The sequence below is a fragment of the Eutrigla gurnardus genome (genome assembly GCF_963514095.1).
Source record: "Eutrigla gurnardus genome assembly, chromosome: 5".
Lineage (NCBI taxonomy): Eukaryota > Metazoa > Chordata > Actinopteri > Perciformes > Triglidae > Eutrigla > Eutrigla gurnardus.
This window is the reverse complement of record NC_139919.1, coordinates 5174998-5198623: the sequence shown is the minus strand read 5'-3', so window position 1 is coordinate 5198623 and position 23626 is coordinate 5174998. Positions and strand designations below refer to the sequence as shown.

The window sequence follows — 23626 nt, the reverse complement described above, 5'->3', positions numbered from 1 at the left end:
AGCACGACCTGTCTTCTCACAGCCGCCTGCAAGGGTGTTTGTTGTGATGCTATGAATGCGTCTCTGGACGCGGTATGCCGATGCGATTTACTGTGCTTTACAGTATCTCGTTTAAAGTTTGCGTTGCCTGTAACAAAAACGGACTTGCCAGCGACTTGCTTCTGCGCTTTGCAGTACTTACAGTACATTAAATCATGTTCGAAAAGGAGCCACGGGAATGTTTTCTGCCAGTCCGAGTTGAATCTGTACTTTTTGCGGCGGGGAATGGCAGCGCTATCACCTTCTCCTCCGGTTTCTTCAGTCGCGTTCTCGTTTGCTTCTTCATCCAACTCTTCCTCATCCTCGTCCTCGTCCACCATTTCGGCCTTGGTGCCTGGGTTAAGAGCTTCTGGCTCTGTCGCCCTTTTAAAATATTCACTAATACGCTTCATAGTTATACCGTTATGTGTGGTCTTTGTTTGATTGGCGCGTTACCGTTACCATGGATACTCCCCATGGTCTTTAACCGCCTTCCGCACTACGTCGGCAAGCACGCTCACTACGTGAAATCACATGGGTTTTTTTTTTTTTTTCCCAGCTGAGGCTGCATTCAAGTGCACAACCGGCCGCAACCTCAAAACATCAGCAACACATCATTAAACATTTATTGAACGGTAAAATTCATTAGTCGCACACGTGCTACTAATTGCATTTCACAATTCGCACTGGACTATTTTTAGTAGCATTTGCGACGAGGTGCTCGCACTGTCGAGCACTGCCAGTATCCCATAGTCGTCACCGTCAAATCATCAATCACCAATATCCCATAGTCGTCACCTACATCAAATCATCAATCACCTATGTCCCATAGTCGTCACCTTGATCAAATCATCAATCACCAATATCCCATAGTCGTCACCTTGATCAAATCATCAATCACCAATATCCCATAGTCGTCACCTTGATCAAATCATCAATCACCAATATCCCATATTCGTCACCGTCATCAAATCATCAATCACCAGTCCCATAGTCGTCACCTTGATCAAATCATCAATCACCAATATCCCATAGTCGTCACCTTGATCAAATCATCAATCACCAATATCCCATAGTCGTCACCGTCATCAAATCATCAATCACCAGTATCCCATAGTCGTCACCTTCATCAAATCATCAATCACCAGTATCCCATAGTCATCACCTTCATCAAATCATCAATCACCAATATCCCATAGTCGTCACCGTCATCAAATCATCAATCACCAGTATCCCATAGTCGTCACCTTCATCAAATCATCAATCACCAATATCCCATAGTCGTCACCATCAAATCATCAATCACCAATATCCCATAGTCGTCACCTACATCAAATCATCAATCACCTATGTCCCATAGTCGTCACCTTGATCAAATCATCAATCACCAATATCCCATAGTCGTCACCTTCATCAAATCATCAATCACCTATAGCCCTAATTCGTCACCTATATCCTGTTATCATCACCTAGGTCCCATTGTCATTACCCTTGCAGGGAGGAAACCTGTCAACCTGGGACACATAGCCCATCTTGTTAACCTGCTTTGTGTGTGTTTATGAATGTTTACTGGAAAACCAAATGGTTTATAGATCTAGACTTAATTTCGCTCCAAACGTGCATCAAATTGTTGCATTTACCTTTTTAACATTTTGGGTGAAAATTCAGTTTAGTTTCAATATCGTGCAGCCCTATAGTGTTTACAGGTCTCCTGGCTCCTCGCTGAGCTCCTCATGTCACCCGTCAGAAAACACAAATTCATTGTTCGATCAGCCATGTAATGACTCCCACCACCCAGAATCCCCAGTTAATTAACTGCACAGCAGGTTCCAGCACTAAGTTAAATACCTTGTGACCGGCCCGCCTTGAAGCAGAGCCAACTTACTTCATTCCAACTAAATATATTCAATATATTGAATTAGAAACCAAAGAGTTTTCATTCAGAGTTTTAAATGGACGCTGGATGTCTTTCATTGTGCTGCAACACAAGTTGCTGTGTATTTGGGCGTGGTGAGCTGCCAGTGTAGCTGCTCATCTGACGTCCTTTCTAACACCCAGCTGCCACAGTGTTTTTATGGTGGAGCTCCTCATGCTGTCAGTCAGTAACAAGAAGAGGGGCAACCCTTGGCCTCACTACATGACAGCAGTGTCTCATTTCACCATAGGAGGCCTCAAACAAAACCAGGTCATGGATCAGAACTAGTGTTGGGTAGAAGAGATACATGGAAGGGACAATGGAAGAGTTTTTACTGAATACTGTCACTGCTGCTGTTGCCGTGTACTGGAGGATCTGAAGAGATTTCAGTGTCAAAGGTGGCGGACAAAATGCACCGAATGATCATGTTCCGCTGAAGCTAGTGTCACCTTGTAATAGTCCTTCCACACATAAACGTTTCGGTTTTGGACAAGTGTCCCAGATCCAGACCTCCAAAGGGCCCCCCCAAAAGATCTCACGAGAACTGAAGGCACAGACATTCTTATTACAGCAGTGATGGTTGGTTTCAGGATTTCTTCATGTAAACAAGGTCTTTCAAGTGAGAAAGTGAGATATGATCCAGGAAGTCCAGTTTGAGTAACAGATTGATGCGTTTAGAGGCTCATCAGATGCCAAAATGCTGCACAGTCTTTATACAACACTGTATTACAGCTTCACCTATTTTATCTTTGTTTCCTCTTTTCTGTGGATGTTATTATTATCACACAGACTGACTGACCTGATATTCATTTACGTTTCATTTGTTTTGTTCATTATCACGTGTGTCAAACTGTTCAAACCGGAGATGAAAAGGCTTGTTCAGACCAAACGCGAAGCACATTTTTTTTACCGTTACTCCCACAAGTTTGACCTTAGGTTCATTTGTGTTTATTTGTGTCAATCACACTAGATGATTCGGAGAGGGGGCGAGGCCTACCTCCATGAGGACACCAACAAGGTTTCATCCATCATTTAGAAGTTTAGATCGTTTAGAAGGTGTAATGTTTAATTAGCAGTAAATACTGATGGGAATGTTTTTAGTGCTGAAGGTATTTGGTCATAAATGTATTGGACAGAGTGAAAAGAGGAACAGTAAATCGGATTCATCATCTGGGAACAATATATTTATGATAGTGAACATAATCAGTCACTCTACTACGTACTCTTGCCTCTTCAGTTGTTTAGTCGTTGATTTCCATTTTTTCCCCTTCACCCAGCAACATTCATCTATGTACTCTGGCAGTTGGCAGGCGTAGCAAACCTCCCACCCACACAGCATCGCCGCCCAACCTCCCAGCATGCCGCTGGCCTCTTACCACAACCCTCTTAACCCTGATGGAGTGAAGGAGAGGCTCAGTGAGCACTGACTGAAAGGAAAATCTATCTCTCAAGGAAGAAACAAGTAGCCTTTGTATTCACTAGTAATCTGTTACTTTTACATACCAGTACATGTTAATAATCTGTTTATTTACATACCAGTACATGTTAATAATCTGTGCATTTACATACCAGTACATGTCAATAATCTGTTACATTTACATACCAGTACATGTTAATAATCTGTACATTTACATACCAGTACATGTTAATAATCTGTGTATTTACATACCAGCACATGTTATTAATATGTGCATTTACATACCAGTACATGTTAATCATCTGTACATTTACATACCAGCACATGTTATTAAACTGTACATTTACATACCAGTACATGTTAATAATCTGTGCATTTACATGCCAGTACATGTGATTAATCTGTGTATTTACATACCAGTACATGTTATTGATCTGTACATTTACATACAGCACATGCTATTAATCTGTACATTTAAATACCAGTACATGTTAATAATCTGTACATTTACATACCATTACATGTTAATAATCTGTGCATTTACATACCAGTACATGTTAATAATCTGTTACATTTACATACCAGTACATGTTAATAATCTGTACATTTACATACCAGTACATGTTAATAATCTGTACATTTACATACCAGTACATGTTAATAATCTGTACATTTACATACCAGTACATGTTAATAATCTGTTACTTTTACATACCAGTACATGTTAATAATCTGTACATTTACATACCAGTACATGTTAATAATCTGTACATTTACATACCAGTACATGTTAATAATCTGTTACTTTTACATACCAGTACATGTTAATAACCTGTTCATTTACATACCAGTACATGTTAATAATCTGTTACATTTAAATACATGTTAATCATCTGTAACATTTAAATACATGTTAATAATCTGTTACATTGACATACCAGTAAATGTAAATGACCTCATCAGCTGGATTGATTACACATGTGAGCATATGAACACGTTCAGAAATTCATGGTCCCCAGAGGATGAGTCACATAAACATGGTGATTACTGATATAGTGACTGATCGTGAATCAGAAAAATGACTAGACCTATCATGATAATTATGTTATCAGCTAATCGTATGGTATATGGACATGACCTTGACCATTTTTATATGATCAGTTATTGTACAATATACGGACACAACCTTTTATTTATATTATTGAATTATTGTACGATATTTGGATATGACCTTAATCATTTTTATCTCATTGTATGATATATGAGCATAACCTTTATCATTTTACGTTATCAACTTATCAAGAAATATGGACACGACAGCAATAATATTTATGTTATCAATTCTATCGTACAATATATGGACATGACCTTTATGATTTTACGTCGATTATCATACGCTATGTGGACAAGTCCTCGATCATTTTTACATGCTCAACTTATCGTACACTTATCGTAGTTATGGACATTTATTTTGTTCAGTATATTTTCATTTTTAATATTTATTTTAATGTCTCAATAAATTAGAAGTTGATTGGATTTACTTGCATCATTATGCTATTATCTTCATATCAGTAGCTTAAATTGTCTTAAAATGACAATAATATTGTTTATCAATATTAGTTCTGGGACAATATATTGTCCAACAAAAGCAGTTATGGTGTTGTGTGATATATGCAATTTCAAGACATTTCTTACATTTACTTATCAGGGCAAGTCACAGCCACTGTGTTGATGCATGTATCCCTCCACCATGCTAATTACCCACAGTGACAGGATACATAAGCAATATTAAGTAGTTCCTCAAACATCAACAAATAATTCAATTTAAACAGTTACCCTCCTGATGGTGATACTTGACATGTGGCATTGTTAATGTCCAACAGCCTAAAATAGATGTTAAGTGTATCCAAAGAATGAAGTCAGAAAAAGCCAACATTTGACAGATATTGTTTCTTGACCTTGCTGCTGCTGCTGGAACCCAACATGTCCGCTGTGACTCTTAAAACCAGATGTGCTCCAGACAGTGGAGCAGACGGTCCAACTGAAGAAACCACTCAGCTGTCCATGCATTATGTAGCGTTCTCCTCTCTGAGTAAGAAGAGAAAACACTGAGCTGCACAGCTTGTGATTACTAATTCAGTGTACCATCTTGCTTCTTTATCCAACACGCTGTACATCATAAATCCATCATTTTCATTGCCACAGAAAACTGGCTTTGTGACTCTTTAACATTTAAAAAACGGTTCAAAAAGCTCCTCGCTAGTAGAACGAGGTAGAAGAAGAGGTTGTAGCTTTTTTTTTACGTCCGCAAGAAGTCCAACTTCCACCCACACTGTTGATTTTTTTTGTCTCCTCCTCCAATACAATCTCATGGCAGGTTGTAAAAAAAGTCACTTAATGCAATATATTGTTTTCGTGTACAGGGACACACCATTATTATTCAGCACTAAAACTAAAAATTTAAAATGTATGTGGATCCTTTTTCATGGTGGACACATTAAACACATCTAAGAGACGTGTACAAACAGCACAGGACTTTCAACTGCGAGACCGATGTTGGACACCGCCTGTCCTAATGTGATGGTGTTCCGAAACTGAACATTTATTTTTTTGACTAAACCTAAAGTTGGTTTTGTTGCCTGAACCTGACATTCGTTTTTCCGCCTACGCCTGATGTTTGGTTTGTTTTCTAAACCTAGCGTTGGTTTTGAAGCATAATGTTATCTTGACTGAAAAAAAAGTAGATTCGGTAGGTTTAAATTTTGTGACCATTTCATGAACTGCCGTAGGATTGTGTTGCCTCTACACACAAGTTCTGAATTTATTCTGCCTGCACTGCCTTTGTTTTGTCTGAATTTGCTTCTTCTGCGTGATGGGCTGTTTTTACTTAAAACCTGAATTTCTCAGGCGAAAAAAATCCTTCACAATTAAATGTGAATATTAGACAGCTTGACAGATTATACATGAATATGGTAAAAGGTTTTTAAGGGCAGCGTAACTGTGACGATATGGGTTTTGAGGACATGTTGTCTTGGACTGTCAGCCCAATAATGATTCACTTTTGGTTTAATGTTTATTTATAAAACACTGACAAGTGGTGCTTCAACTTTAGCATCTGAACTAATATTTCAGCCATGACACTTCCCTCAGGTTTCATTGAACATTACTTCTTGAACACTGCCGTCCTCTAGCATCAATCTGTGGCTCCCACACTGCTGGTCTTGAGGCCTGAGAACAGATGTTTTGCCTCAGGGGGGGCAGCTGTTAGCAGGTGACTTGTGGCTACAGATAGAATTAGCAGCTGGGGGGCCGTCAAACTGTCAAAATGGCCTTGACTGAGTTACCAGACTCTGGAGGGAGGCAGGTCCATCGCCGTCTCTCTGCCTGAGTGAATGGTTTGAATGGGTGCAGAATGGCAGTGTATTCAAGACACTAACAGGGTTTCATCAGTCATGGCTGAAATAAGCACTATTGCTTATTTCCTGCTCCACCAACGTTTTTGCTTGTACAATGCATGACATTTATACACAGTTTGGTCTGGTCTCTGGTTCCTGTATTCTGCATCAGCTCTGACACGTGTCAATTTCTACCCGTGAAATACACTGTATGTTTGTGCTACGGCACATGTGCAAACTACACACCTGTGGTTAAACACTCCTGTACCTTATTTTTTGCCTGATAATACTACATAGTGAACAACAAATCAGTGTTGAAATCAGCAGTAGGAAAGCTATTGTTAGCTTGCTCTAAACAGGTTGTAATGAGATACATTATGATGCGTTTACGTGCTCAGTATAGGCGACCAAATGAATGTTATGTTTAGGCAACAAAATTAGGTTTAGACAACAAAACCAACGTTTTCTGTCATTGTCTTTAATGTTTTCTCACCTCCCTTTACTTACTCACAACTTATTTTTTACTCTCCCACCTTTCCAGCTTTACTTCCTTGAATGTCTTCAATATCATCTTTCTATGTCTTTCCTGTAGCACTTTCTACCCTTCATTTTTTCCACCCATCATGTTCTTCCCTCCATCCTTCTTTCCTACCTTCCCCCCAATGCTGCCCCCTTCCTCTGTCCTCATTTCTCTTCATTACCCTCTCTCCATCTTTACCCATACCCCCCCCCCCCCCCCATCCTCTTGTTCTTTCTCTCATTCTCTTCCTTCAGCCCCCCAACCACAAGACAAATGGACCAATGGCTCATTGTTGATATATAGCCGTCTTCCTCCCCCTCCATCCAGCAGCGCCTGAGGGGAGGAGGTCTGCAGCTACATACACCAGGATGAAAAGTAGTCAGAGTCAATGGAGTATAGTGGTGCGGGATCATTGGCTCATGTGTATACATTAGTGATTCTCAGTCACAACAGATTCTGTTGTCATTGCAGTTGAACACTTCCGTCCTTTTGGCTCTGGATTCACAATAAATCACTCACTGAAACATGAATAATCTGCTTAAATTGCATAAAATAACTTCTTCGTTGTTGCATGACACACCATCGTTTTAATTAAACAGTGGCTTACCCCTCATTTCTCATTTACATTATAAATTGTAGTTATTTATTTATCCAACTAAGTTTTTCAGAACTAAATAATGGATCTGTGATTTCACACAGAAGAAAACAAAACGTGCTTTTCATTACATGCCAGCTATTGTATATTTGAGCTAGCTAGCTAATCAACGCTAACTCTGCTAGTTCGTTAAATTGTCCACTTGTTATAAAATAAGTTTTGCTTTAAAATTACAACCATGAAGTCTGAGGCTAAAGCATGTTGGTCCTGGATGTCATCTCTAACCACACATTAAAATCTAATTAGCTGACATTTTTTGTTGTTGGAATTGACACAAAGTTTCCACTGTTGATAGAAAGCTAGTTAGCTAGGTATGCTAACATTTGTTGTTGTTGGAGGTAAGACTAAAGGCTGAATTATGCTTCCGCGTCGACACAACGCAAGGGGGCTTGCGGACCCCTTGCGTCCTTGCGGACCCCCCTTGCGTCCAACGCAAGGGCCTGACGTGTACCTCCCAAAAATCCTAGACGCGCGTCGAGGCGACGCAACACCAACGCAACACCAACGCAGCGGCTTTGGCTGTGATTGGTCCGCTAACTACATCCGCTGGAGACCGCTATCCGGTTTCCACTCATAAACACCGCCATTTAAACTTTTAAAAGGCTACTTTTATTGTTTGCACCTCATTTTATTGTTTGCACCTTCTCGCTTTTGCACAAAGAAATAAAACACCAATACGCTATAACGAGGCTACGACGATATACGCCAAGAGTCTCGGTCGGTCGGTCAGTCTTTACAAAAAACATAGCGCCCTTTCCCGGTGTGGCATTGAATTGCATTTCGACACGTAAACCCAACGCAGAACCATCACGGTCTCCAAGCAACTGCGTGGCCGTTGCGTCGCCGTTGCGTTATCACTACGCGGAAGCATAATCAGGGCTTTAGCTACCGCTGTTGGTAGTGAGCTAGTTAGGTGGGCATGCTTAGCATGTTTGTCTCTGTGTATTTAGTTATACATTGCTTATTTATTTTCATGGTTTTTATTTTAAAACAAACCTATTTTAAAAATAAAAAGGAGTAAAATGTATAACCAACTCACAGAGTTATTGTTGATTAGATAGCTAGCTAAAATCTATGGCGGTGGGCTGGTAACAAGAAGATTTATTTGTTTTCCTCTGTAAAATCACACCAATTAAGTAAGAATTACTTAGCTGTATAAATTACTAACTACAACTCAAATATTTAAATAAGACATTGGAGTGGTTAGCCGCCTCTATTGTCAATTTAAACTGCATTTAGGTAATGTGGAGAAGTTACTTTTATGCAGGTTAAGTACTGATGAAGGTTGAAGAAAGTGGATGGATGGATGGAATTTTGGATGAAGAACATTGACAAATCGACTTTTAGACTCATGAATATCCATTCATGAGAGAGGATGGATGGATGGATGGATGGATGGATGGATGGATGCATGCATGCATGAGTAGAAGAGTAAATGATAAATGGAGGAATTGGATGATTAAGTGGCTAACAAAACAGCTGCTAAGATGGATGCATGAATGAATGGATGGATGGTTGGCTTATTAATAGAAACAGGAAGAATTGTGGATGATCGATGACATGATTAGGTGGATAAATGTCCAACAATAACAGGTGCTTGACATCTACATGGATGTAGAAATGAGCAGGAGAGTTGCTGCAACACCTGAGGGTTGGAGGTAGAGTGGTACATGCACTGATGGATGGATGAATACATTAATAATTAATGTAGATGAATAGATGAATGTGCAGAAAAGGGCAAAAGAGTGATTGGATGCATGGATGAGGAGATGGATGTCTGGCATTCTGTCTCAATACAAATATAAAAATAGCAGATAATTAAATGTCAACAAATGAGCATCGTCTATCAGAGGTGAATGTGTCAGCAGCATCAGAGGATCTTTTGTCTCTTTGAGTCCTTTGTCTTCAGGCTGAATGAGTTCACTGTGAAAATGTCACCGGCTGTTTGATTCCACTTCATCGCCAGTCTCCTTTCCTCCAGTGGCTTTTTGTTTGCTGTTCCTCTTTTACATGTTTCATGCAAAAGGATGTCCTTTCTGTGCCGTTGTGAGGATGTTCCGTCATCTAAACACTCAATTCAAGTCAATTTGGGGTTTTAGTTTGACTTTCTTTGGATGTGATTGTTTGTTTCTCCTGGATTTTGAAGGACCGACACCAGAACCTTTAACTTGATGTCTCATATTATCAACACATACTATATTTGAATAAATTCAAAGAAGCTATATTTCGGATGAGTTACACTGCTTGTTTACAGAAATATTCATATTCCTGCTGAAGATCAGATTAATGACATTAACGGCCTTTGCACACTGAGTCCAATGTGTTTTTTAATATACACTATATTGCCAAAAGTATTCACTCACCCATCCAAATAATTGAAATCAGGTGTTCCAATCATTTCCATGGCCACAGGTGTATAAAAGCAAGCACAAAGGCATGCAGACTGTTTCTACAAACGTGTGAAAGAATGGGTCGCTCTCAGGAGCTCAGTGAATTCCAGCGTGGTACTGTGATAGGATGCCACCTGTGCAACAAGTCCAGTCATGAAATGTCCTCACTCCTAAATATTCCAGTCAACTGTCAGTGGGATTATAACAAGGTGGAAGTGATTGGGAACGACAGCAACTCAACAAGAAGTGGTAGACCACGTAAAATGACAGTGGATGCTGAGGCACATAGTGCACAGAGTTCACCAACTTTCTGCAGAGTCAATCACTACAGACCTCCAAACTTCATGTGGCCTTTAGATTAGCTCAAGAACAGTGTAGAGAGCTTCATGGAATGGGTTTCCATGGCGATCAGCTGCATCCAAGCCTTACATCAGCAAGTGCAATGCAAAGTGTCGGATGCAGTGGTGTAAAGCACGCCGCCACTGGACTCTAGAGGAGTGGAGAGGCGTTCTCTGGAGTGACCAATCACGCTTCTCCATCTGGCTGTCTGATGGACGAGTCTGGGTTTGGCGGTTGCCAGGACAACGGTACTTGTCTGACTGCATTGTGCCACATGCAAAGTTTGGTGGAGTGCACAAGCAAGGTCCATAAAGACATGGATGAGAGAGTTTGGTGTGGAGGAACTTGACTGGCCTGCACAGAGTCCTGACCTCAACCAGATAGAACACCTTTGGGATGAATTAGAGAGTCAAGGCAGGTGAGCGAATACTTTTGGCAATATAGTGTATATTCATTGGGGAAATGCTCAAAATGGAAATAAACGGAGTTATCCAGCGGTGAGGGACATTTTGTGATTGTCTCATTCTCGAAAGAAGACAAACTGCTGTGCAACAGTTGGATAGTGGAGATTAGTGGTCTTCTTTCTGCTGTGTGGTCCCAGTAGTGCTGCAAACTGGACCACCGACATGCTAAAGTTTACCTGGAGCCCATCGGGATCGCTGAAAATACGGGAGTCATCCAGCAATAAGGAAGATGTTGTGATCGGTTTTTGGTGGAAAACATATTATTTGCATATGAAATATGCAGGTTAAAATTAGCTTCCTCGCATCAAGCTCCTTTCACATCGTGGCAAGTTGTCAATTTCAAAGGAGGAGAAATTAAATGGAGTCATCGAGCCTCAGCGAGTCTGTGCTGAGGGAATAATTCATCACATGAGTAAATAATTTGGCAGTGAGGCCCGGAATGAGCAGCTCATCCTTTATTCATTCACTAACGTCTCCACTACGTGTCTTCTGTCTTCGGTGGCAGTGTGCAACATGGACGTGCTATTATTTTTTTTACAACAGACAGACGTGATTCATGGAGCATGTTTCTATACGACACATTAAAATGAGCTCCACCTTTAACAGCTGACACATTGGAGTGATTCTAATTATAATACAATAACAGAATATATATCATTCTGTATTATGAGTACTTTTGGTACTTTAAGTACATTTTGATGCTCATACTTTTGTAGTTTTTTTAAGTAAAGTTTTGAAGGCAAGACTACTCTGCCTTTACTGTACTTACATTTAATATGTATGTAAGTAAAAGATCAGCGTTCTGTGTAGCTGTACAGAAACTAAACAACTGGAAAAGTCATCTTTCTTGTCTTTCTTGATTCTGCTTTTATTGTCAGTTTGTTCTATAAAAAATTGAATTTTAAAATAATTTGCATTGAGAATAATCAATGCTTTTGTCATTTCTGTGGAAGTTAAAAAGCGTAAAAAATGATATTCCTTCATGACTCAACTACATTGTGAATCATGTTTCAAGGGAAGGGAAGGAGATCTGGATGGAGGATGGGTCAAAACAAACAAACTGTTTACAACTTTGGTCTGGAGAAAAAATGATTTCCTGGAAATTAATTATGACGCTAACTCTGTTAGCAGCTTCCAGTAAGGTTGCTGCCTGCTTGTGTTCATCAGATCCACCCATTGCTCCTCCACAGTCCAAATATGGCCACTTCCTTCACTGGCTGCAAAATTCCAAGATGGTGACGGAAAAAATACTGAGTCGAACGAAGACTGTCGAACAAAGACAAGGAGGTCTATCTGTGGGAGTCTAGACTGTCGAACAAAGACAAAGGAGTCGATCTGTGGGAGTCTAGACTGTCGAACAAAGACAAGGGAGTCGATCTGTGGGAATCCATCAATGAAGTCATAACATCTCAACCACCACCCATTGCAGCCATGTGTCCTATCCCAGTCAGGACATCAAACCAGAGAGGATTTCGCCAGAGACCCATTGGTCGAGGCTGTAACCCATCCAATCTCTGCTACCCACCATTCTCCACCGGTACGGAACTTGAAGTACAAGGGGGGCTATGGAACTGCTAGTCTGCAGTCAAGAAGGCGGACACCATTTCAGTGTATGCCTCCCTGCAGACTCTCTACTTCCTGGCCCTCACGGAGCCCTGGATCACCCCAGAAAACACTGCCACTCCAGTTACCCTCTCAACTGCCTATTTTCACACTCCCCAAGACGAACAGGTCGAGAAGGAGGAACTCAAGGATCAAGGATCTGCACTTGAATTCCACGCCGTCTCTGTCACCCTTCCTTTCAAGCTCAACATCATAGTGATCTATCGCCCACCCGGTCCTCTCCGTGACTTTTTACATGACATGGATGCCCTCCTAAGATGCTCCCCTGATGGCACACCACTCAAAACATCCACCCGGGAAAGCTGCACTCATCTGAATTCACCCTCCCTCTCCACCCATCCACCGGGCCGGGAACCAACTTGACCTTGTCTTCACAAGATCCTGTGGAATCTCGGCACTCTCTGCGACTCCGCTCACTGTGTCCGACCACCACTTTGTGACTTTCTCCCTCCCCATGAAGTCCACCACATCCCTCCCTGAACCTGATTCCCTCCTCTCTTCTCCAAGACATCTCACACGACATCTTGCCATTCCTCACCACCCTGATCAACTCCTCCCTCATCTCGGGTCTCATTCCAGCGGCTTTTAAGACGGCTACAGTAAAGCCACTCCTAAAAAAAAACACCCTAGATGCTGCTGACATCCGAAGCTACAGACCTGTATCTCTTCTTTTATTCCTCTCTAAAACCCTGGAACGTACAACCAACTGTCATCCTATCTCTCACAGAACAAGCTCCTTGACCCTAGTCAATCAGGATTCAGGACTGCTCACTCCACTGAGACGGCCCTCCTCACAGTGACCGAGTCCCTGCGAGACGCCAGAGCCTCATCCCACTCCTCCGTTCTCATTCTCCTTGACCTATCTGCTGCATTCGACACAGTCAACCACCAAATCCTCCTCTCCATCCTGGCTGAACTTGGCATCAACCTGACAAATCGCCGCTTTCAGGTCACATGGAATGGTTCTATGTCCAGACCTTGTTTTATGGAAACGGGTGTCCCTCAAGGCTCAGTTCTAGGACCACTTCTGTTCTCACTATACACCAGATCACTAGGCTCTGTAATCACATCACATGGATTCTCCTACCATTGTTGTCCTACCCAGCTGTTCCTCTCTTTTCCCCAACCAATCTACCCAAATTCTCCCATGTGACCCCCCTCCCCCGTGACCTCCACTGGCTGTTGCAGCCCGCATCCAATTCAAGATGATGGCACTGGCCTTCAAGGCCATCAATGGAACGGCACCCATCTACCTTCAAACACTGGTCAAACCACACGCCCTCCTCTACTTCAGCTTGCCGGCTGGTACCACCATCACTGAAATCAAACAAATGTCACTCAGCAAAGTCCCAACTCTTCTGCATTCTGGCGCCTCAGTGGTGGAAGATCTAACATTTGTTTCTATTTTTTAGCTCTTACTTTATCAACAATGATATGTTGTGGTTTCTTTCTTTAAACAAATGCACTTATTGTAAGTTGCTTTGGACAAAAGCGTCTGCTAAATGCCCTAAATGTAAATGTAGCGGCCTCTTTGGCGGTAGATGCAGGTGAGCTTCTGGAACCTCCGAACAGTGTTGACTGTATGACGTCAGTTGTAATCCTCGTTTTCCCTCGTTGGTGGTTACTTTGCTTCTTGATGACTTTCCTTTCTTCCCTTCCATTAGTTTTTGTTTCTTTTTCTTGGGACTGGAAGTTGAATGGTCTTCATTCTCTGCCTGTTGATCCCCCATTGTGAGTCAGCAGTAATGAAATGTAGCCGGCTGCACCCGTCAAACACTTTAGACTAGAGGGAGTATGACTCAGCAGTTGGAAGTTACTGATTTTTAATGAAACGCAGCATCCACTTCTTTGAGAAGCTCCACCTGGGCAGACCAACCACTGCTGGCTGACGTAAAAAGCTTCACTCGTTTAGAATTTTGGGCGGGAATGGTCGCCACCGATAAAACATTTTTAAAAATGAGTTTCTGCATGACAACAGCAATATGTTGTTTTTTGCATCAAGAAATGACAACAATACATCCAGTGTGTGTCCTTCTGTACTTCCTGTAATGGACCTGTCATCTCTGAACCAACACATTTAAAGCATTTCTCTCCCTCTTTTTCTTTCTTTCTCTCCCTCTAAGACATCTTCTTCGCCTGTCATAAACATGCTATGTTGACAGACTCATGCTCGGCTTCCCGAGTCGCTCCCACCGCCGTCTCTGGTCGTGAAACTCGGAAACAACTTCCAATTAAATGGATAGGATCAGCACGGCGTCCTGCCCAGCCCTGATAACATTATCCCACGTCATGCACCGCTGCTGGCGCCTGGATTATGAAATTAAAAAGGAAGGAGTAGAAGAAGAAAGGCTGGTGGAGGATGGAGGGGGATGGGAGATGATAGGGGGGTGCCCTTGGGTGCTGGCGTCAGTGATTGTATGGTGAGTGTGAAAGGGAGGGTTATGTAAGGTTTTAAAGCCGCTCCACTATCACCAGAATGGAGAAGTTCAGTATGGAGAGCTGCTTCAGCTTCCTGTCCAACGCCAACCGCCCACTGATAAGCTCTTACATAACTAGACTGCTCCTCTGGTTTCTGGATGTTAATGGAGGCAGGTGGAGTGACGATTCACACCATAACACGTGATGAAGTGTTCATGGAGGATTTCCTTCAAGTTGTGTGGGAGAGGTTTCAGCCTGCAGGTAGAGGATGATGCGAAAGACAGCAGAGGAGCAAACTAAAGAAAACATCAAATTAATCATGAATAAATATCAGAATTATACCTGCTGACTCACATTCCACTTGATTTAAAAAATAGTGCTGACAGTTCATTGATTAAGATAAATGAAAGAAGAAAATTAAAGATGCACCGTATTGTTAATCTATGCATGCTATAGTAAAATAAAATGTATAATAATGATTTATAACAAAAACACATTATTGTAGATTTCTATCATTATCTTACTATTATCTCCTTTTTCACATATAGAATATACTGTACATACATAGTAAAAGGGAAAATCGGAAAAATATCTATTTTTAAAATCTTAATTATACCATGTATGTATATTGTATTGTAATATTAAACATACAACATCCATCCATCCATCCATTTTCTACCGCTTATCCTGTATTCAGGGTCGCGGGGGGGCTGGAGCCGATCCCAGCTGTCATTGGGCGAAGGCAGGGCACACCCTGGACAGGACGCCAGTCTATCACAGAACATACAACATATATATATATATATATATATTAATCACATTGTAGAAATGAATTGATAAAGAGTCAAAGGAAGACTAATGATGAACTGAGACAGAGAAGATATTTTATTGTTGGAAACACATTTGGGAGGATTGAAGTTCTTCAAGAATTAATTTCAAACAAAGTGGAAACATGAAACATGTCACACTTTCATACAGGATACATCACTGAGTGATTTGAGATTATCAAATATTTATTTTCAATACACAACTCTGTGTGTGTGTGTGTCCTCTTCCTCCATGTTCTTGTCTGACGGCAGCATCTTTCCTTTATTCCATTAGTATGTCCTTGACTCTGTTTCTGTAACGATAAGAGAACTAGTCTGCTGCCAGAACACACACACAAACACACACACACACACACACAGAACTATATGTATAAAGCCGTAAGATCCTAAATGAAGCCAAACCTGCGAAATCAAATGCATCAACAGACACGGTAACATGAAATAATGAAACCCTGAAAGTAACAGAAAACCATCATGATGATATAGAAAAGGCTTCTTTGTTGTCTTCTCCACTTTTCTCTCGGTCTATTCTTCTTGTTTGATTATATTATATTTCCCTTCTTTCAGCTGCATGACTTGTTTAAGAACACAGTACACAATGAGTATAATAGCTGGACGCTGAGTGAATGTGACCACTGACCTCACTGGCGGTCATGTCTACTATATATATATATACAGTATATGTGTGAGTGTGTGTGTGTGTGTGGGTGTGTGTGCATGTGTGTGTGGCTTCATCTAGGAGACTGATGTCAGTTTCATGTAAGAACCAAGTAGATTTGTTGTGTTTTTATTTTGTTCAAATTCATTCATTTAATCCAAACCAGGAAAAATCTGTTTCCCTGGAGACATGGTTGGTGTAACACAATCTAAACACAACTTAGTGACTTTCTCACCAGATGTGCCATGTTTATTTCCCTCCAAATCAAATAAGACTTGGGGTTCAGACCTTAACTTCTCCCCCTTGAAGAGAGTCACCGATATTTGAAATGTTATTTAGGTTTTAAATGAAAATAATGTACTTATCTCCCTGAACATTGTTGTTAGATGGTCGGTCCACAGCAATTGTATTACCAGCTTCTGAAACTGGGACATAGATTATGAAATTAATGAACACATGGGGATGTGACTCTCTTCTCTCTGTTATTTCCTTCACATACATGTGTTTGTGTCTGTGTGTGCTGGATGTGAGTCATCTATGAGTTTGATAGACTCAAGCAGAAATCAACCACATTTCATTCACCATGAAGTATTAATGAGCAGGAACAATGATCTATTGGTGTTAGTTACAGACTGAGAAGTGATCGGGGCAAATGGTCTCACTTATTGATCCACATGCTTCCCAGAATGACATTCCCGTCTTGGACAAGAGTGTTAAGAAGATCACATTTTCTGCTCTCTTAACATTTTGTGTGTCTGATGTACCAGGGATGAAATGAAGGAGACAGAAGGTACCTTCTCTGTCTATGTAGGCTGAAAACCAAGGTTTAATCATGTCTCATTTTCTTCTGTCTCTGGTCCAGTGAAGACTTATCAGCATCAGGACAGAAGAAAGGGGGACGTCAGGCGGATCAAAACACCCACAGTTCCAGGATTGGTGGCTACACGCTCAGTTTTCTTTGGTTTTGAGAAGAACCACAAAAATCAACAGGAAACATGGATTTTGTGATGAAGCAAGCTTTAGGTGGTAAGTACTCAACTTTCCATATCAACCTGTTGATGCTTTGGTAGGTCTCCATGTCACAATCAAGCGTCCGATCATTTCTGTTAGGATGGTTAGTAGCACTGTGTTCTCCAACAAAATGACAATACAATGCATTGTTGGGAAGGTTTTCTTTGCAGAGTTACATGTTGAAAAAATAGAGCCATGGAGAGCAACTTAGTTTGACTTCAATGTTGGATTATTTAACATCAAATCTAAAGAGCATCGTACCAGCATTATCATCAGGTCAAAATCAACCATGAAGGTGCAAGGTTTTATTTCATCTTGGTAGCTTCAATCACATTGGTAGCGAGGCTGTCCTATCAATTACAATGCAGCCCCGCCCCTAAAGCATCCCCTGCTTTCTGGTCTGTTGGACTCTAAATGGACCATAATGTACTAAATGAACATCATGCTGGATTGAAGAAGACTTGAAACTAGAGATTGAGACCATAAACTCATGTTTACTATGTTTACTGAGATAATACATCAAGAGAGTAGTAGGACCATTTTCTCATAGACTTCTGTACAATCAGACTTATTTTGACAACCAGAAGAGTCGCCCCCAGATGCAAGTTTAAAGTACTTCGACTTGGCTTTACTTTTCAGAACCAGAGGTTGCTGCCTGGTTTTTACAGATAGGCTATCGCTTGAATGACAAATAAACTTGAAACTTGAACTTTAAACTAAAGGAAATGATGTGGACAGTTAGCCGACAGACTAGTGAACAACTGAGTAGTGTTTGGTGAGGATAGAGACCTTCAGTGAACCATTTCCTTGATAGGCTTCTCTGATCAATTCAATATTAAAGTATTCCCATTTAACATTAAATATTCATGACAAAATGAACAACAATCAAAGGTGTTGAGGTGGTACGCCAACACTTACAGCAGAAAGCTGATGTTCCATCATTGTCATGATCAGGATGTGTATTTTTTTCACTCTATGTGGATGCAGAAATAACTTTCTTGATGTTTGTTCGCTCCACGTGGTTTCTGGTTATTGTTTGTATTTATTTCTAAAACGTATGCTAACGACTGAACACACAGGGCCCTAGTTTCGTAGACCAGGCGCAGTCAGCTTTCAGCGCACCTGCGCCGCGCCGACGGGGTCTGTCCGCCTGGACTTTGCAAGTTTCGTGCACCGCGCAGGCTCGCGCAGGCACACCTCCCGTCTCGCCCACCGGCGCAAGTGGGAAAGAGGGAGGAGAAGAAGGCGTGAGTGGGAGACGAGGAGGAGACGAGGCGTGGACTGGGATTAATACAGCCGATTCAGATCTTCACCAATCAAATGAGCTCCTCTCCTCACCTTTAATGCGTTAGGGGAGGTTCAGTGCAAGTTCCGTCACTTGACAACCCGATGACAGAAGCAGCGCCGCCGCTCCCACCACGCCCATCACGCGCTGTGCGTGCATATCATAATAATAACAATGCCGATATTATAAAAAGCAGGAGAGAGAGAGGGAGATGTTTTGGTCCGAGAGGCTGAGTTTCCGTTACGCGTGCCATCCGCCTTTGATCTGACGTCAGATGTGACGGGACAATCTATATAGATATAAATTCACGTGTTGATTCAATTAGTTGCATTAAATAGTGTTTGTTGTGATTATTCATTGCATTTAAATGTGCCTGGAACTGTGGAAACCTGCCTGTGAGGCCTCGGTGACGTGTGCGCACTGCGCGCCGTCAGCCAAACTTCCACTCCGCCAGCTGTGATTCGCATTGAATGAATGGACTTTATTTACGCCTTGCGCCGAGAGTAGACCAGGTTGGAGCTGGCAAGCTTTCAGCGCAGTCTCGGCGAGGCTTTTTGCCACGAAACTTCCGCTGCGCCAAGCTGAATCTGTGACGCCTCCCCCTGCTGCGCCGCCACACCCATCTTGGCGCAGGCGATCCACCAAACTGCCAAACTGACGATGCGCAAGGCTGCGCGTGTCGAAACTTGCATTACGCCGGCTCCGCCACCCTGCGCCGCCCTGCGCTGCGCCACGAAACTAGGGCCCACATAATCATATTGTTGGAAATGTTGGTCTAACATATTTATGTTTAAACGGGACAGAGTAATCAGCCGCATTATGTAATATGGTTTAGTTCATAGCTTCGCCACTGCTTTCCATTTCCACCTCAGGTGACGTGTTCATCTTCCAATGTTAGACTCGTTCAGTAAGAGCAACATAAAATGAGCTGTGTGAATGTTCCTGTAAGTTAGGGGCCCCCAGGGGCCAGAGGTCAACGTCTCCTTAAATCAACCCTCTCATCTAGTTTCATCAGCTCAGTGACCAGCAGCCACAATGAAATGAGATTTATTCCTTTATGGCTCTGCCTTCCTCCCAATACTCATTTATTTCTCCTCCTCTTCCTCATTTCTTCCTCTCGGGTTTCAGTTTATTGATTCATCCTTTCTTTATTCCCTGGCTCACTTGAGGCATTGATATCTTTTTTCTCTCTTAAATCTTCTCCTCCTTTACCTAATTTCTTCCTCCGGGATGAGGTCAAATTATATTCAGACTCCAGAGAGACGTTGCTGGTCTTTCCATTTGGATTGGAATGTGGCCTACACTGAGAAGGTACACTATCTCCAAGAGAAAAAGAAACCTGCCTCCTACATTATTACCGTACAACTAAAGTAACAAACACGACAAAAACACGCTTGGTTACTAGAGCCCGACCGATATATCGGCCGATATTAGGCATTTTCCAGGCATTAACTATCGGTATCGGTAATGGCCGATAAATTAACTCATTGGCTGCCAGCCATTTTCAGTGCTGAGCGCCCCCTACTGCCAAGCATTTTACAGCATTTTGACTGATTTTCCAAGACCCACTGCACAGTGAGTTATATGACTATGTAAACACCAAAACTACCAAAAGAAAGAGTAGACTCTCTTCTTTCATCAGTCCAAAACCGCTTGTTTCTACCTTTTTCCGTTCTTTATAAATCGGCATTAGAACATAGGTTGGTTTCACCAAAAACCTGTTTCTGAACCACAAAACTGAGAAAACAAGCTTTTTGTGAAAATAACCTTTTTATGCTTTAGTGACACCGCCAACATCTGAAAAGTGGTTTCCTACCATAAAACAGCAAAAACAACATTGACAAGAGGTATTTTGATTGCAAAGTAATTTATTAGCCAATATATAACCAAATAGATCAATGTAAAACAAGGGGTGCAAGGGGAAACAACATGACTTGCACCATATTTTGCAAATATATACAACCAAATAGAAAACAAAAAAATATACATGTTATATTACCAATATACAAGTGTGTCTGTCTGTCTGTCTGTCTGTCTGTGTGTTGTGTGTGTGTCCACCCCTACACTGAATAGTTCAGCTTAGTGTGGTAAGCAGTAAAACACTCTCCTGCGTGCAAGGGGACACAACAGGACTTGCACCACATTTTTGTCTCGCTGCGCTGGCCCCTGAGAGCACAGACCCTACACCGCCTTGCAGGTCTCCCCTTCCTTTTGGTGGCCATCAGGAGTTCGAGTGTGTGCCTGCTTAGCACTCCCTCTAGCCTGCTGTCTGGGTCAGTGTTATATGGTGCCCTCTGAGTACGTCGGCCTTCCTCCAAGTCCCCACCCCCCACACCTGTCCCCTCCTCCGCCTCCTCCTCCGCCTCCTCCTCCTGTCGCTTTACAGTCCAGGACTTGACTACCCTGCGAATGAACTCCAAGAGGGTTTTACACTCCCCTGGGTTTCTTGCTCGGTAGATGACATAAGCGTTATACATGCATATTTGAAAGAGATAGGCTACAAACTTCTTGGACCAGTTCAGCGATCGTCGGATGAAGGGATAGTATGCAATGTTTTGGTCCAACTTGTCTACCCCATTCATGGATGCATTGTACGCAACTATACACTCTGGCTTGAGCTGAGCCACCTTGTCCCTGTTTCCCCTCCTCCACACATCAACCCTCTGCATCCTGTCGTGGTGGCATGTAGTCAACATCTTCACCAACCGTTTGTCTTGCCAAGCTACCAACAACACCCTCTCATTGTGCCGCACAACTTTACCCCCCAAATCGGTTTTTGTCATCTCGCTGATGATCTGAGGTTCCCCCCTATTCTTCCTCAGTGTCCACAAACGTTGGTCTGCGCTCCCAGTAGACGTTCAGACAGTGCTACTGAATTATAGAAATTGTCCATGAACAATGTATACCCATGACCTGGGAGACGATCAAGGAGATCAAACACTGTGTCCGGCAGAGTACTATGCTCCCCGACATAAGGACGCATATTGAAACAATAACCCGTGGCAGAGTCACACAGGATGTAGGATTTTATGCCATATTTTACAGGCTTCTGTGGGTTATACACCCTGAAAGAAAGCCGCCCCCGCCACTGCATCATACCCTCGTCAATGCAAATGTTTTGCTCTGGTTGGTACAGCTCTTTGAACTTTCCCACTATGTAATCCAACACAGGGCGAACTTTGTACAATTTATCCATTGCATCTTGTGATGCATTATCATTGTAGTGAAGGAACCTCCAGATTATTTGGAATCTGTTCCTTGGCATAGTCTTGCCGAAATGGGGCGTTGCATCCACCTCGTCAACACTCCAGTACATTTCAAGGTTGGGCTTTTTCATGTAACCAGTTAGAAAACTTAGCCCAAAAAAAGTTTTCAGCTCTGGGATTGACACTGGTTTCCATGCATTACCTCTGCTATGTGGAAGAGGTGGTGAGGGGTGTGCTGCGAAATACTGACTTGCATACAGGTTTGTTTGATCGACAATATGTTGTAGTAAGTCGTCAGTCAGGAAGAGCTCCAGGAAGTCAGCCGGCAGGTCGCTATCCAGCGTCGCAGCAGTGCTCTGGGGTCCAGGGGTTGCAGTGAAGGGCAAGTTGTTCGGTTGCCAGCCAGCCTCATGCCAGTCATCCTCATGACCACTGCTTGATGCCCGACCTGTAAATGACAATAAAATATATATTTTTATTGCTGCGGTGTGATGTGGAGAATCCTTTTTCTTCTTTTTTTTTTACCTTTCCCCTTCGCTCTGCCAACAGGAGGGGGAGCTCTGCTTGATACACGACCTGTACATAATAGAAATATACAATTACCACACACACACACACACACACACACACACACACATATATATATATATATATATATAGCTGTGTTGTGATGTGGAAAATACTTTTTCTTGTACCTTTCTTCCTCCTTTCTTGCCTGGCAACCGGAGTGGGCGCGCTGCTCCCACTACTGGATGCACGATCTGTAAATAGTAAATTCCTTCACATCAGTAGGCTACTAGGCAACATATATTACAGTATATGAACCACTAAATGGTGTTCATGTGATATGGACTGAAGGACGAGAGAAGAGGAGGAGTTAGCTCTTACCGCCCGCCTCAGGTCTTCGTGGAGCCGCGTCTGGGGATGAGGCCCTGCTGCTCCCGGTTGACCCAGACGGCAGCCATTCATCCGAAGAATCCGGGTCTGGTTCGCTAAAATCATCGGCTGATGATCCGGAGTCGGGTTCGATAACACGCCGTGCGGTCAATCTACTGGGTCCCGGTGCGTTATTGCTGTTTTTAGAAGTCGAAACAGTACGGCGGAGACTCTGTTCGAGAGTGAGCTGTCGGAACGGTTTCTTCGATCTTGCTGGAGCCATGATGAGTTTTTTTCTACCTACTTCTTCGATTACTCGTGACTCATGCCTGCTTTTATAGGCACAACGGCCACCTAGCGGTCAGTTCGCTACTACATTCTCTGTTTACAAGTCTGATCTTCATTGCCAAGGTCCGCTAGATCGTTCCCCACCCAACCCCAATTAAAAATATAATTGACGTTTATAGACGTCATTGGCAGTGAGCGGTTGTATTTTAATTGACGTCTATAGACGTCATTGGCAGCCAATGAGTTCATATTTTAAAAATAAAATAAAAACGCACGAAACACCCTTATAGAACTTACAGAATTTGTCTCCAGTCTTGTTGG

At 42.2% G+C, this 23626-nt stretch overlaps 2 protein-coding genes across 2 annotated transcripts in view; one reads left to right on the top strand and one right to left on the bottom strand.

Annotated features, from left to right (window-relative positions):
* Positions 1 to 23626, top strand: part of LOC311013480 (complexin-2) — a 656754-nt gene that overhangs the window by 432033 nt on the left and 201095 nt on the right. Inside the window, exon 2 of the mRNA XM_084009582.1 lies at positions 17565 to 17665. Coding sequence (XP_083865708.1) covers positions 17635 to 17665 — 31 coding nt within the window. The 5' untranslated portion in view covers positions 17565 to 17634. The remainder of the gene's footprint in view (positions 1 to 17564; positions 17666 to 23626) is intronic.
* On the bottom strand, positions 21316 to 23323 carry LOC311013398 (piggyBac transposable element-derived protein 4-like). The gene is made up of 4 exons (XM_084009433.1): positions 23030 to 23323; positions 22837 to 22902; positions 22667 to 22717; positions 21316 to 22589 (listed from the first exon to the last, which is right to left on the bottom strand). Exons 1-4 carry the CDS (start codon positions 23298 to 23300, stop codon positions 21754 to 21756), a joined length of 1224 nt encoding a protein of 407 aa, XP_083865559.1. The 5' UTR covers positions 23301 to 23323; the 3' UTR covers positions 21316 to 21753.

Excerpts from the sequence above, each read along its gene's own strand:
- LOC311013398 (XM_084009433.1), bottom strand. The coding sequence starts at position 23,300 with ATGGCTCCAGCAAGATCGAAGAAACCGTTCCGACAGCTCACTCTCGAA. Across the intron at positions 22,903-23,029 it reads ACGAAGACCTGAGGCGGGCG|ATCGTGCATCCAGTAGTGGG; the intron begins GTAAGAGCTAAC and ends TACTATTTACAG. Across the intron at positions 22,718-22,836 it reads GCAAGAAAGGAGGAAGAAAG|GTCGTGTATCAAGCAGAGCT; the intron begins GTACAAGAAAAA and ends TATTATGTACAG.